General features: G+C 73.7%; 3 protein-coding genes across 3 annotated transcripts in view; 1 reads left to right on the top strand and 2 right to left on the bottom strand.

The window, feature by feature from the left end:
* Positions 1 to 355, bottom strand: part of LOC309601079 (histone-lysine N-methyltransferase EHMT2-like) — a gene marked incomplete at its 5' end in the record, with an annotated part of 28,856 nt that extends 28,501 nt beyond the window's left edge. Inside the window, 1 exon segment of the mRNA XM_082333911.1 lies at positions 335 to 355. Coding sequence (XP_082190037.1) covers positions 335 to 355 — 21 coding nt within the window.
* A 417-nt stretch (positions 356 to 772) lies between these two features.
* Positions 773 to 4,391, bottom strand: LOC309601089 (zinc finger and BTB domain-containing protein 12-like). The gene is given in 4 exon segments (XM_082333929.1): positions 773 to 1,693; positions 1,695 to 1,809; positions 1,812 to 4,112; positions 4,309 to 4,391. Coding segments are annotated over 3 exon segments (1,194 nt in total). The 5' UTR covers positions 2,509 to 4,112; positions 4,309 to 4,391; the 3' UTR covers positions 773 to 1,311.
* Positions 4,392 to 7,702: 3,311 nt separating this feature from the next.
* On the top strand, positions 7,703 to 14,276 carry C2 (complement C2; the record flags this gene model as incomplete). Its single annotated transcript, XM_082333910.1, has 14 exons — positions 7,703 to 7,811; positions 8,487 to 8,582; positions 8,666 to 8,802; positions 9,709 to 9,847; positions 9,935 to 10,081; positions 10,154 to 10,243; positions 11,561 to 11,781; positions 11,963 to 12,074; positions 12,204 to 12,354; positions 12,426 to 12,502; positions 12,714 to 12,805; positions 13,533 to 13,668; positions 13,743 to 13,792; positions 13,919 to 14,276. Coding segments are annotated over 14 exons (1,746 nt in total), but the record flags the coding sequence as incomplete, so codon positions are not given.
* Positions 14,277 to 15,086: the final 810 nt, after the last annotated feature.

Below are 15,086 nucleotides of genomic sequence, written 5' to 3'. Positions count from 1 at the left end.
ACGCGGGAAGGGGGGGGGGGGGGAAGAAAAGGCGGGACTTCGCCTTAAAGGGACCCGCCGCCTTTGCCACGCCCACCGGGGCGTAAAGGCATTGTCTTCCCCGCTTTGCTCCGCCCACTTCGTTGACCCCGCCCCCTTGGGGGGACCCAGGCGTCCGGACCCCCCCCAACCCCCCCCTTGGGGGGGGTTGGGGGGGGTCCGGACGCCTGGGTCCCCCCCCCCGTGGCGCGACCCCCCCTTAAATAACCCCAAATCAGCCTTTTTTTTCCTTTTTTTTACCTCGTTTATTACAAAAACTCTCTAAAAGCAGCGGTGGGGACCCCCCCCCCCCCACTCTACCCCCTCCCCTCGCCATCCCCCCCCCCCCCCCAGGGGTCCAGGTGCCCCCTCCCCAACTCTAACCCCTACCCCCCCCCCCCAAAATGGGGACCCAGGTGGTGCCCCCCCCCCAAATTCCCCCCTCCCTTCCCCCCCCCCCCCCAATAGGCGTCCGGGCAGCCCCCTCCCCATCTCCCCCCCCCCCATCACTACAATCTATAGGGGACCCCAACGTCTGGGGGGGGGGACAACCCCCAGCCTCCGGGTGACCCACGTCACCTTTCCTACAAGCTTACGGGGGGACCCCCCCCCAAAATGGACCCGGGGGTGGGGACCCCAACATCCGACGAGGGACCCTGGTGTCCGGGGGGGGGACGGGACCCAGGCGTCCGGGCGGGGAGACCCCCCCTTACCCCCAAAGGGACCCCCCTTACCCCCCAAAAGACCCCCCTTACCCCCACAGGGACCCCCCTTAGCGCCAAAGGGTCCGGGGGGAGCAGACCCCCTTATCACGGGGGGAGCTGGGTGTCCGGGGGGGCTGCAGCCCCTTATCCGTGGGGGGACCCGGGCGTCTGGGGGGGGCTGCACCCCCTCATCCGCAGGGGGACGCGGGCGTCCGGCCGGAGGGGACCCCCGCTCCCCACGGACCCGGGCGTCCGAGCGGGGCGACCCCCCCTTCTCCACGGGGTGAGCTGGGCGTCCGTGGGGGGCTGCCCCCCGTTATCCGTGGGGGGACCCGGGTGTCCGTGGGGGGCTGCCCCCCCTCATCCATGGGGGGACCCGGCTGCACCCCCTCCTCCGCAGAGGGACGCTGGCGTCCGGCCGGAGGGGACCCCCGTTCCCCGCGGCGGAGGCGGGGGACGCGGGCGTCCGGGACCCACAAACCCCTCGTCCCTTGGCGGAGCGGGGCGGGGGGGGGGGACGGACACCCCAGCAGCAGCGACCCCCCCCCCCCCCTCGCCCTCCGCCGCGCCCCGGGGGTCCCCCTCCCCGTCAGCGGACCAGGACGTTGATCTCGGCCACGCTGGCCTCCAGCACGTTCTCGGCCGTCGTCTTGCCGTGCTGCTCCTTGAGGTGGCGGCGGATGGCGGGCTTGTGGGCGAAGCGGACGTCGCAGTAGGAGCAGCGGTACGGCCGCTCCCCGCTGTGCAGGTTCATGTGGTCGTGGAGCGTCGACTTCTGGGTGAAGCTCTTGCCGCAGACGCCGCAGCCGTGGGACTTGACGCCGCGGTGGACGTTCATGTGCCGGTTGAGGTTGCTGCTGTGGTTGAACTGCTTCCCGCACCGCGGGCACATGAAGACGAAGTGCTGGGCCCGCATGTGGAACACCAGCTTCTCCACCCCCTGGAAGGCTTCGCCGCACTTCCCGCACCGCGCCGGGGCCGACGCCGCCGGGGAGGTCGCCGCCGCCGGCGCCGACGACGAGGACGACGACGCCGCCGACGGCGGCGGCGGCGGCGGGGGGTTCGCGCCGCCCGGCTCCTCCGCCGCCGCCCCGCCGCCGCCGGGGAAGATGAGGAGCCCCTCGCCCTCGGCGTCCTCGGCCAGGCTGTAGCACGCCTTCACCACCCCCAGCGGCGGCGGCCGGGGCGGCTCGGGAGCGGCCGCCGGCCCCTCGGCCGCCGCCGCCGCCGCCGCCGCCTGCGGCCACCCCCGCGGTCCCCGCCGCCGCCTGGCCGCCGCCGGCTCCACCTTGACGATGCAGACGTCGGGCGCGGCGTCCTCCTCCTCCTCCTCCTCCTCCTCCTCCTCGGGCTTGGGGGGCGGCGGGGGGCGCAGCGGCGGCTGCCCGGCGGGCGGCGGCGGCTGGATGAAGCGGGCGAGGGCGCCGCGGCAGCGCTCCACCACGTGCTCCATCTGCAGGTAGCTGGCGGCCGTCAGGTAGTTGACGAGGTCGCGGCCGGCGAATTCGAGGGCGCCGGTGTAGCAGGAGAGGAGGAGGTCGGCCAGGACGCGGGCGCTGTGGGCCAGCGAGACGCGGAGCTCGGCCGCCGGGTTGAGGAGGAACTGGTCGCGCAGGAAGGGGGAGCAGGCGGCCAGGATGACGCGGTGGCCGCGGAAGCGCAGGCTCCGCGCCACGATGGTGACGTCGCAGAAGCGCTCCTCCGCCCGCAGCCGGTTCATGCTCCGCAGCGCGGCCGCCTCGTGGCCCGGCAGCTGGAAGCGCAGCACCTCCGCGCACGACGACATGGCGGCGACTGGGAGGGACGGGGAGCGCGGGGAGGGGTTACTGGGAGTGAGGGGAGCGCAGGGAGGGGTTGCTGGGGGGACTGGGAGCGATGGGAGAGGTTGCTGGGGGGACTGGGAGCGATGGGAGGCGTTACTGGGGGTGATGGGAGTGCGGGGAGGGGTTGCTGGGGGGACTGGGAGCGATGGGAGGCGTTACTGGGGGTGATGGGAGCGCGGGGAGGGGTTGCTGGGGGGACTGGGAGCGCTGGGAGGGGTTATTGGGAGTGATGGGAGCGTGGGGAGAGGTTGCTGGGGGGACTGGGAGCGATGGGAGAGGTTGCTGGGGGGATTGGGAGCGATGGGAGGCGCTACTGGGAGCACTGGGAGCGCTGGGAGGGGTTATTGGGAGTGATGGGAGCACAGGGAGGGGTTGCTGGGGGGACTGGGAGCGATGGGAGAGGTTGCTGGGGGGACTGGGAGCGATGGGAAGGGTTATTGGGGGGACTGGGAGCACTAGGAGGGGGCAATGGGGGGACTGGGAGCACTGGGGAGGGTAACTGGGGGGACTGGCAGCAAGGGAAGGAGGTGATGAGGGTGCTGGGAGCACTGGGAGGGGGCGATGGGGGACTGGGAGCACTGGGAGAGAGCGACGGGGGGACTGGGAGCACTGAGGAGGGTTACTGGGGGGACTGGGAGCACTGGGGAAGCTTACTGGAGAAATGGGAGTGGGTACTGGGAGCACTGGGAACACTGGGAAGGGTTAGTGGGAGCCCTAGGAGGGGGCGATGGGGGGACTGGGAGCACTGGGAGAAGTTACTGGGAGGACTGAGAGCACTGGGAACACTGGGAGGGAGAGCTGGGGGGACTGGGGGGACCAGGAGCACTAGGAGGGGTTACTGGGAGCACTGGGAAAAAAGGGACGGGGAACCGGGAACACTGGGAGCACTGGGACAGGGCACTGGGAGAAATGGAAGGGGGTGCTGGGGCTGCTGGGAGCACTGGGCGAGAGGGATGGGGACACTGGGGAGCACTGGGAACAAGGGGGCGGGGCACTGGGAGTACTGGGAGCACTGGGAGAGGGAGATAGGGCTGGTGGGAGGACTGGGACAGGGGACTGGGAGCACTGGGAGGGGCCCTGGGGGGCTGGGGCTGCTGGGACGGGTGTGCTGGGGAGACTGGGAGCACTGGGAGGCCGCGCTGGGGGACTGGGAGGGGGCTCGGGGGGCACTGGGAGCACTGCGGTCACTGGGAAGGTTACTGGGAGCACTGGGAGGAGGGGGAGCGGTCGCTGGGAGCAGCGGGGGAGGGTCAGTGGAGGGGTTATTGGGAGCACTGGGAGCACTGGAGGGGTTACTGGGAGCACTGGGAGGTCACTGGGGGGGTTACTGGGAGCACTGGAGGGGTTACTGGGAGCACTGGGGGGGGTTACTAGGAGCACTGGGAGGTTACTGGGAGCACTGGGAGGGTCACTGGGAGCACTGGGAGGTTACTGGGAGCACTGGGAGGTCACTGGGGGGGTCACTGGGAGCACTGGGAGGTCACTGGGAGCACTGGGAGGGTCACTGGGAGCACTGGGAGGTTACTGGGAGCACTGGGAGGGGGCGCCGGGGGTCACGTGGCTCCACCTGGGGAGACAAGGCCGCGCTGACGTCACCGCGCGCCCGCCGCCCCCCCCGCCCGCCCCCCCCCCATTGGCCCGCGCGGGGCCCCCCCGCGCCCCCATTGGTCCCCGCGGGCCGGGCCCCCATTGGCCCCCCCCGCGCCCCCCCCCGCGCCCCCATTGGCCGCCGCCGCCCCCGCCCCCCCCGCGCGCGCCGTTACCGCCTCGAGCGCCGCCGGCGCGCGGCAGCGCCGTTAAAGGGGCCGCGGCGGGGGAGGGGGCGCGGCGCGGGGCATTGTGGGATGCGGGGGGACACGGCCGGGGGGGGGCGACCCCCTCCCCGCCTCCCCCGGGGCATGCTGGGAGCGCGGCCCCGCCCGCCGCGACGTCATCAGCCCGCGACCGCGCGGCGCCGGCCGCTCCCATGGCAACGCGCCGCCATCTTGCGGCGGCGGCGGCCGAGGAGGAGGAGGAGGAGGAAGAGGGGGGGCCGGGCGCGCGGCTCCGCCCCGTGGGCGGGGTTTCCAGGTTGGCTCCGCCCCGGGGGGGGGCGGGTCCGTCCCGGGAACGCGTTTTGCCCTTCAGGCTCCGCCCCGGGGGCGGGGTTTCCCCGTTAGCTCCGCCCCGGGCGTGGGTTCTCCCGTCTGGCCCCACCCACAGGTGTTTTCCCCGCCCCGTGGGAGGGGTTTTCCCTGGCCCCGCCCCCTGGCCGGGAGTCCCCATTGGCCCCGCCCCGTGGGCGTGTCCTCGCGTTGGCTCCGCCCCCCGCGGGCGGCTTTCCTCGACTGGCTCCTCCCCGTGGGCGGGGTTTCCCCTCCCTTATCTCCACCTCCGGGGCGGGGTTTTCGCCCCTTGGCTCCACCCCATTGGTGGATCCCCCCTGACTCCGCCCCGTGGGCGTGTCCCCCCGCTGGCCCCGCCCACGGGCGGTCTCCCCCGGGCCGGTTTCCCCCGGCTCCCGGCTCCGCTCCCGGCCCGCGGCTCCCGGTTCCCGGCTCCCGGTTCCCGGCCCGCGGCTCCGCTCCCGGCTCCCGGTTCCCGGCTCCCGGCTCCGCTCCCGGCCCGCGGCTCCCGGTTCCCGGCTCCCGGTTCCCGGTTCCCGGCTCCGCTCCCGGCTCCCGGCCCCCGGCCATGCCCCTGCCCGCGCCCCGCTGCCTGCTGGCCCTCCTGCTCCTGGCCGGGGGGGCCCGGCCCGGCCCCGCCGCCGCTGCCACCCCCCCCCCCGCCCGCCCCGACCCCCTGCGCCCCCGCCGGGCCCCGCTGCCCCCCGGGCACCTACCCCCACCCGCCCCCCCGCCACCGCCCCGGCCGCTGCCCCCCCGCCGGGGAAGAGACCCCCGTCGTCTGCAAAGGTGCGCCCCGGCCGCGGGGACCCCGCTGGGGTGGGGGGAGAGGCCCCCCCGGGCGCCTGGGTCCCTGATGGGACCCCCCCGGGCGCCTGGGTCCCCTTGGGGTGGGGGGAGAGACCCCCCCCGGGCGCCTGGGTCCCTGATGGGACCCCCCCGGGCGCCTGGGTCCCCTTGGGGTGGGGGGAGAGGCCCCCCCGGGCGCCTGGGTCCCCTTGGGGTGGGGGGAGAGACCCCCCCCGGGCGCCTGGGTCCCTGATGGGACCCCCCCGGGCGCCTGGGTCCCCTTGGGGTGGGGGGAGAGGCCCCCCCGGGCGCCTGGGTCCCCTTGGGGTGGGGGGAGAGACCCCCCCCGGGCGCCTGGGTCCCTGATGGGACCCCCCCGGGCGCCTGGGTCCCCTTGGGGTGGGGGGAGAGACCCCCCCCGGGCGCCTGGGTCCCTGATGGGACCCCCCCGGGCGCCTGGGTCCCCTTGGGGTGGGGGGAGAGGCCCCCCCGGGCGCCTGGGTCGCTGATGGGACCCCCCCCGGGCGCCTGGGTCCCCCGTGGGTTGGGGTCAGGGACCCCCTGGGTCCCCCATGGGGTGGGGGTCAGACCCCTGGGTGCTGGGGTCCCCTTTGGGGGGGTCAGCCCCCATTTGCAGGGTCCCTTTGGGGTGGGGTCAGGGACCCCCCGGGCCCGATGCCGGGGTCCCCTCGGGGTCCAGCCCCAACCGCGGGGTCCCTGACGCCCCCCCCCAGAGGTGCGGTGCCCGGGGCCGCTCTCGCTCCCGCAGGGCTCCCTCTGGCCCCGCCGCCCCACGCACCCCCCCGGCGCCATCATCACCTTCTCCTGCGAGGAGGGGCTCCTCCTGCGGGGCCCCCCCCGCCGCCGCTGCCGGCCCGGCGGCCTCTGGAGCGGCACCAGCCCCGTCTGCGACGACGGCGGTGAGGAGCGGGAGGGGACCCCAGCGTCCCCCGGGGGGCGAAATCGGCCCCCGGTCCCCCTGGGAACCCCAAAATCGGCCCCGAGTGCCCCTGGGAACCCCAAAATCGCCCCCAAAATCGGCCCCGAGTGCCCCTGGGAACCCCAAAATCGCCCCCAAAATCGCCCCAAATACCGTGGGAACACCCAGATCCTCCCCAAAATCGCCCCCAAACACCCCGAGGGCACCAAAATCCTCCCCAAAATCACCCTCAGGTCCCCTGGGAACACCAAAATCGCCCCCAAAATCGCCCCAAATACCGTGGGAACACCCAGATCCTCCTCAAAATCACCCCAAACACCCTGGGAGCCCCCAAATCGACCCCAAAATCACCCTAAATACCCCGGGAGCGCCCAGATCCTCCCCAAAATCACCCCAAACACCCCGGGAGCACCGAAATCCTCCCCAAAATCACCCTCAGGTCCCCTGGGAACCCCAAAATCGCCCCCAAAATCGCCCCAAATACTGTGGGAACACCAAAATCGCCCCCGAAGTCGCCCCCAAACACCCTGGGAGCCCCCAGATCGACCCCAAAATCTCCTGGGAGCCCCCAAATCCTCTCCCAAATCCCTCTTGGGGCCCCCAAATCACTCCCCAAATCCCCCTTGGACCCCCTGGGGTGGGGTTGGGGGTCCCGGGGGGTCTGAGGGGTCCCAGGGGCTCTGGGGGGTCCCTATAGGGGTGGGGTGGGGGTCCCGGGGGGTCCCTATAGGGGTGGGGTGGGGGTCCCGATAGGTCTGGGGGGGGTGGGGGTCCCTATAGGAGTGGGGTGGGGGTCCCGGGGGGTCTGGGGGGTCCCTGTAGGGGTGGGGCGGGGGGTCCCGATAGGTCTGGGGGGGGGGGGTCCCTATAGGGGTGGGGTGGGGGTCCCGCTGGGTCTGGGGGGGGTGGAGGTCCCTATAGGAGTGGGGTGGGGGTCTGGGGGGTCCCTATAGGGGTGGGGTGGGGGTCCCGATAGGTCTGGGGAGGGTGGGGGTCCCTATAGGAGTGGGGTGGGGGTCCCGGGGGGTCTGGGGGGTCCCTATGGGGGTGGGATGGGGGGTCCCGCTGGGTCTGGGGGGGGTGGGGGTCCCTGTAGGGGTGGGGCGGGGGTCCCGCTGGGTCTGGGGGGGGTGGGGGTCCCTGTGGGGGTGGGGCGGGGGGTCCCGCTGGGTCTGGGGGGTCCCTATGGGGGTGGGGGTCCCGGCGGGCGGGGTCCCCCCCCGAGGGACCCCCCTCCCCTGACCCCCCCCCCCCCCAGCCGGTGACTGCCCCCCGGCCCCGGCGCCGGCGGGGGGGGTGACGACGGGGTGGGGCCGGCGGCGGGGGGCGGTGGTGCACGTGCGCTGCGGGGCGGGGCTGACGCTGGTGGGCCCCGCCCACCGCCGTTGCCTGGAGACGGGGCGCTGGTCCGGCCCCGAGCCCACCTGCCGCCGTGAGTGACGCCGGGCGTGGCCACGCCTGACCCCGCCCCTTCCCGGCCTGACCCCGCCCCTCTCGGCCTGGCCCCGCCCCCCCGCATCTCCGGGCGCCCCTGGGTCCCCCAACCCGCCCCTCCGTGACCCCCCGTGACCCCAGGGACACCCAGGACCCCCCCGGGACCCCCCCCGGGACCCCCCCCGGCCCCACAGAGGCCCCCGACCCCCCCCCCCAACCCCAGGGACCCCCCAGGACCCCTGCTCCCCCCTCCCCCGGGACCCCCGGTGACCCCCCCCGGGACCCACAGGGACCCCTCTGACCCCCTGTGCCCCCCAGGACCCCCGCCGTGTCCCCCCCAGATCCCCCCTGTGTCCCCCCCCATGTCCCCAGGACCCCCGCCGTGTCCCCCAGTGCCCCCTGGACCCCCTGGGGTCCCCATGTCCCCCCCATGTACCCCCTGTGCCCCCTCCATGTCCCCAGGACCCCCCCAATGTCCCCTCCCAGGCCCCTGGACCCCCTGGGGTCCCCCTGCATCCCCCCATGTCCACCCCCATGTCCCCCCCAGCCCTCTGCATCCCCACACGCGTGTCCCCATGTCCCCCCCCGTGTCCCCATGTCCCCCCCGTGTCCCCCCTCCGTGTCCCCATGTCCCCCGCCCGTGTCCCCCCGTGTCCCCCCCGTCCCCCCGCAGACCCCTACGCCTACGACCTCCCCGAGGACGTCAGCGAGGGCTTCGGGGCGTCTCTCACCTCCGTCCTGGAGCTGGCGGGCGCCCGCCCCCACAACGGTGGGTCTGGGGGGGACCCCGGCGTCGGGGGGGGAACCCCCGGCCACCCCCGGGGCGAGGGTGACGCGCGGGGACGTCCCCAGACTCGTCCCTGGGCCGTCGCATCGTGCTGAGCCCCGAGGGGTCCCTCCACCTCTACCTGCTCCTCGACGCCTCCGGCAGCGTCCGCTCCGAGAACTTCCACCTCTTCCAGGAGTGCGGGGCCGCCATCGTCGACAGGGTGGGACACGGGGGGACACGGGGGGGGACACGGGGGGGACACGGCGGGGACACGGCGGGGGGACCAGGGAGGAACGGGCTGGGGTTGCGGTAGGACTTCGGTGGGACCGTGATGGGATGAGGTGGGATCATGGTGGGACCATGGGGGAACGAGCTGGGACCTTGGTAGGACCACGGGGATCATGGTGGGACCACGGGGACACGATGGCGGGACCTTGGTAGGACCACGGGGATCATGGTGGGACCACGGGGACATGGTGGTGGGACCTTGGTAGGATGATGGTGGGACCATGGTAGGACCATGGGGATCATGGTGGGACCATGGGGATGTCGTGGTGGGACCATGGGTAGGATGATGGTGGGACCATGGTGGGACCATGGGGACACCGTGGTGGGACCATGGGTAGGATGATGGTGGGACCATGGTGGGACCATGGAGGAACAGGCTGGGACCATGGTGGGACCATGGGGACCTTGGTAGGGCCATGGGGACACAGGGCAGGACCATAGGGACACCATGGTGGGACCATGGGTAGGATGATGGCAGGACCATGGAGGAACAGGCTGGGATCATGGTGGGACCTTGGTAGGACCATGGGGACACAGGGCAGGACCATGGGGACAGTGCGATGGGACCAGGGGTAGGATGATGGTGGGACCATGGTAGGACCATGGGGATCATGGTGGGACCATGGGGACACCGTGGTGGGACCGTGGGTAGGATCATGGTGGGACCATGGAGGAACAGGCTGGGATCATGGTGGGACCATGGTGGGATCATGGAGGAACGAGCTGGCACCATGGTGGGACCATGGGGATCATGGTAGGACCATGGGGGTCATGGTAGGACCACGGGGGACCGTGGTGGGACCCCAGGGTGGGACCTGACCCCCCCTCCCCGCTGCAGCTCAGCAGCTTCGAGATGGCCGTGAGCTTCGCCGTCATCTCCTTCGCCAGCCAGGCCCGGGTCATCGTCTCCACGGCCGAGGACGAGTCGGCCGACGCCGACGAGGTTCTCCAACGCCTGGAGAACATGACCTTCGCCGGTGCGTCCCGGCGGCCGGGAGGGGACCCCGGCGGCCGGGGAGGGGACCCCGGCGGCCGGGACCTGGCGGGTCTCCTTCTCCCCGTAGACCACGGCGACGCGACGGGCACCAACGTCCGCGGGGCGCTGATGGAGGTCTACCACATGCTCCTCTTCCAGAAGGCGCGGGCGGCGCGGGTGGGCCGCCCCGAGGCCTGGCGGGACGTCCGCCACGTCGTCATCCTGCTGACGGACGGTGGGAACGCGGCGGGGCGGGGCGGGGGGGGGTGTTGGGGACATGGGTGACCCCCCTCCCGCCGCCCCGCAGGCAGGTTCAACGTCGGGGGGCATCCCCGGGACGCGGTGGCCAAGATTGAGGACGTGCTGGAGATCAAGCCGGACCGGGAGGACTACCTGGGTGGGTGCCACGGGGGCCCGGGGACCTCCAGGGGGGCTTGGGGACCTCCAGGGTGGTGCTGGGGACCTCAGGGTTGGTGCTGGGGACCTCGAGGTTGGTTCGGGGACCTCGAGGGTGGTGCTGGGGTTCTTGCGGGTGGCTCTGGGGACCTCAGAGACGGGTTGGGGGACGTTGAGGGTGGTCTGGGGACCCCGAGGGTGGCTTTGAGGGCCTCGGTGGTGGCTCTTGGGACATTAAAGATGGTTTTGGGGGCCTCGGGGGGGGGGTTTGGGGAGATTAAAGATGACGTTAGGGATCGTGAGGGTGGTGGGAGAACGTCAGCGGTGGGTTTTGGGACCTCGGAGATGGGTTTGGGACCTCGGAGATGGGTTTGGGGACCTCGGGGGTGGTTCGGGGCCGTCCCACCCCCCCGGGGCCCCCATGCAGGTCCCCACGGCCCCCGCCGTGCCCCCCCGGCGCGTCCTTGGCCCCGTCCGCCCCCACCACTGTTTGCTCTTGCGCCACCGCAGGGGTGGCCCCCATGGGCCCCTCCTGCCCGCGCGGTCACAGCCCCGTCCCCGTCCCCAGGGCCGGACCTTGCCCCCACCCCTGCCCACGCGGGGCCGGCGCCGGGCACCCCGAGCCGCGTTCTGGGTCACCCAACCCCCTCTAGGTGCCTCCAACCCCCCCGCGGGGCCCCCGGATCCCTCCTGGCACCCCAAACCCCCATCGAGGGGCCCCCAAAACCCCTTTTAGGTGCCCCCACCCCCATTTGAGATGCCCCAAACCTCGTTCTAGGTGCCCCAAGCCCCGCTGAGGTGGCCCAAATGCCGTTCTAGGTGCCCCAAGCTCCACTGAGTTGCCCCGAGCCCTGTTCTAGGTCCCCCAAGCTCTGTTCTAGGTGCCCCAAGCCCCACTGAGGTGCCTCAACCCCCCTTTTAGATGCCCCAGACCCAATTTGGGTGCCCCAAAGCCACCTTGGATGCCCCCAAGTCCCTTCTAGGTGCCCCCAACCCCATTTTTGATGCCCCAAACCCTGTTCTAGGTGCCCCAGTCCCCACTGAGGTGTCCCAAACCCTGTTCTAGGTGCCCCAGTCCCCACTGAGGTGCCCCAAACCCTGTTCTAGGTGCCCCAATCCCCACTGAGGTGCCCCAAACCTTGTTCTAGGTGCCCCTGACCCATTTTTGGTGCCCTAAAAGCACCTCAGATGCCCCCGAGCCCCTCCTAGGTGGCCCCAACCCCGGTTTTGATGCCCCGAGCCTGGTTCCGGCTGCCCCCAGCCCCCTCCCGGGTGCCCCCCGCCCCCCTGAGCCCCCCCCCGTCTCTGCCCCCCCCAGACATCTACGCCTTCGGGGTGGGGGCGCTGGAGGTGGACATGGCGGAGCTGGCGGCGGTGGCCTCGCACCGGCGGGACGAGCCCCACGCCTTCAAGCTGGCGGACGCGTCGGCGCTGCGGCAGGCGCTGGAGGCGGCGTTGGAGGCCACCAAACTCGGGGACCTCTGCGGCGTCATCATCCCCGCCGGAGCCCCCCGGCCCCCCTGGCACGTCATCCTGAGGGTGAGACCCGCCGCCGCGGGGGGACCCGGGACGGGGTCCTGCGCCCCACGTCCCGCTGCGGGGGGGGGGGTCCCCACGCCCCATCGCTCCCCCAGACCCCCTCCGAGGGGACCCGGGCGTCCGGGCCGCCCCCGCCGCGGGGGTCCCCGTCCCCCCGTGGGCGCTGACGGCGGTGCCGCAGGTGGGGCGGGAGCAGCGCTGCGCGGGGTCGCTGGTGGGGGGCCGCTGGGTGCTGACGGCGGCGCACTGCTTCCTGGGGGGCCCCGCGCCCCACGCCTGGACCGCGGACCTGGGTAGGGCGCTCGGGGGGACCCCCCGCTCCCCCGCGCACCCCGGGGGGGACGGACCCCCCGTTCTCCCCCCTCCATCCCGCCCCGGGGGGACCCCGGCGTCCGGCTGACGTTTGGGGGCCTGGGGGGCAGGGGAGGGGGAGCTGGTGCCCCTGCGGCGCTGGGAGCTCCACGAAGGCTTCGACGTCCGCGCCGGGGTCCCCCGGGGGATCCCCGAGTTTTACGACTACGACGTGGCCCTGGCGGAGCTGGAGCGGGAGGTGGGGACCCGCGGGACCCCCAGGTGAGTGGGGGGGGTGGTGGGGGGCACGGGGGGGTCCCCAGGGGCACCCTGACCCCCCGCTCTCCCCCCAGGCGCGTCTGCATCCCCTGCACCGAAGACGCCAACCGGGCGATGAGGAAACCGGTGGGGACGACCTGCGAGGAGCAAGGTGGGGACCCCGGCGTCCGTGGGGGACCCCAGCATCCGTGGGGGGACCCTGGCGTCCATGGGGGGACCCCAGCATCTGTGGGGGACCCTGGCATCCGTGGGGGGACCTCAGCATCCGTGGGGGACCCCAGCATCCGTGGGGGACCCCGGCATCCGTGGGGGGACCCCGCTGTCCGTGGGGGACCCCGGGGCGCTGACCCTGCTCCCCGCAGAGGCCGAGCTGCTGGGCCGTCCCCGCGTCCCGGCCGAGTTCGTCTCCCTCGACCCGCAGAGGATGCGGGTGCAGATCAAGAGCCGGGAGGCGGTGAGGGACCCCGGCGGCGGGGGGCGCCCGGGGGTCTGGGGGGGACCCGGGTGCCTGGGGGGGACCCAGGCGTTTGGGGGGTCCCAGGTTGGAGGACCCAGGCGTTTGGGGGGGAACCTGGGGGTCCCTGCCCCATCCCACCACCCCTGGGGACCGCGGCACGCGGGGACCTGGGGTTTTGGGGGGACCTGGGTGTTCTGGGGGGGGACCCAGGCATTTGGGGGGTCCCAGGTTGGAGGACCCAGGGGTTTGGGGGGGGACCCGGGTGTCTGGGGGGGACCCAGGCATTTGGGGGGTCCCAGGTTGGAGGACCCAAGAGTCTGGGGGGGACCCTGGGTGTTTGGGAGGGGACCCAGGCGTCCGGAGGGAACCCAGGCATCCGGGGGGGACCCGGGGGTTTGGGGGGTACCCAGGCATTTGGGGGGTCCCAGGTTGGAGGACCCAGGGGTTTGGGGGGGACCCGGGTGTCTGGGGGGGACCCAGGCATTTGGGGGGTCCCAGGTTGGAGGACCCAGGCGTTTGGGGGGGATCCAGGCTTTTGGGGGGGTCCCAGGTGTCCAGGAGGGACCCAGGCGTTTGGGGGGGAAGCTGGGGGTCCCTGCCCCATCCCACCACCCCCGGGGACCTGGGGTTTTGGGGGGACCTGGGTGTGCGGGGGGGGGGACCCAGGCACTTGGGGGGACCCGGGACCAGCTCCGGGGTGACCCGGGCGCGGCCCCCCCCGCAGTGGACCCCCTGCGCCTCGGGGGCGACGCAGCCGGGGACCCCCTACGCCGGGGCGGCGCTGGAGGCCGTGGTGACGGAGCGGTTCCTCTGCTCGGGGCAGGAGAGCGGGGGCCCCCCCGAGGCCGCCACCTGCAAAGGTGGGTGGGGGGCGATGGCGGGGGGGCGCCGGGGGTCCCCGGGCGCCCGCCCACCCCCCCCTCTGCCCCCCCAGGGGAATCCGGGGGGTCCCTGTTCCTGGAGAGGCGGCACCGCTTCATTCAGGTGAGGGGGGGGGCCAAACCGGGGGGTCCCCGCGCGGGACCCCCAACCCCGGGGGCCGGGGACCCCCGAGCGCGGACGCCGGGGCCCCCCCGCGCCCCGAGGCCTGGGTCCGCGCCTGCCCCACAGGTGGGGGTCGTGAGCTGGGGGACCTTCAACCCGTGCCGGGGGGCCCGGCGCACGGCGGAGGGGGTCCTGCTGCGGCCCCCGGCCCCCGCCGGCCACCGGCCCCGCGACTTCCACATCAGCCTCTTCCGCGTCCAGCCCTGGCTGCGCCGGCTGCTGGGGGGGGCCCTGGCCTTCGCCCCCCTGCGCTAGCGCCCGCCCGCGGCCGGGCCCACGGCGGGGCCCACGGCGGGATCCGTGGTGGGATCCGTGGTGGGATCCGTGGTGGGACCCACGGCGGGACCCACGGCGGGGCCCACAGCGGGATCCGTGGTGGGATCCGTGGTGGGACCCACGGCGGGGCCTGTGGTGGGACCCACGGCGGGATCCGTGGTGGGATCCGTGGTGGGATCCGTGGTGGGACCCACGGCGGGGCCTGTGGTGGGACCCACGGCGGGATCCGTGGTGGGATCCGTGGTGGGATCCGTGGTGGGACCCACGGCGGGACCCACGGCGGGGCCCACAGCGGGATCCGTGGTGGGATCCGTGGTGGGATCCGTGGTGGGACCCACGGCGGGACCCACGGCGGGGCCCACGGCGGGATCCGTGGTGGGATCCGTGGTGGGACCCACGGCGGGACCCACGGCAGGATCCGTGGTGGGATCCGTGGTGGGATCCGTGGTGGGACCCACGGCGGGGCCTGTGGTGGGACCCACGGCGGGATCCATGGTGGGATCCGTGGTGGGATCCGTGGTGGGACCCACGGCGGGACCCACGGCGGGGCCCACAGCGGGATCCGTGGTGGGATCCGTGGTGGGACCCATGGCGGGACCCACGGCAGGATCCGTGGTGGGATCCGTGGTGGGATCCGTGGTGGGACCCACGGCGGGGCCCACGGCGGGATCCGTGGTGGGATCCGTGGTGGGATCCGTGGTGGGACCCACGGCGGGACCCCCGCCGGGACCCTCGCTGGGACCCCCACCGTGACCCACGGCTGCGACCCACGGCAGGACCCTACCTGCGACCCCCAGTGGGACCCTCGGTGGGACCCATGGTGGGACCCCCCCCCCCGTGACCCCCCGCCCCCCAATAAAGCCCGTGCCCCCCTGCCGTGAGCTTCCTCCGAGGGTGTCGGTGTCGGCGCCGCCTTTCCCGGCAGAGCCCCCCCCCCCCCCGGCCTGGCCCAGAGCCC

The sequence above is a fragment of the Platalea leucorodia genome (assembly GCF_965183815.1).
Source record: "Platalea leucorodia genome assembly, chromosome: 28".
Taxonomy (NCBI): Eukaryota; Metazoa; Chordata; class Aves; order Pelecaniformes; family Threskiornithidae; genus Platalea; species Platalea leucorodia.
This window is presented reverse-complemented; position numbering and strand designations above follow the sequence as displayed.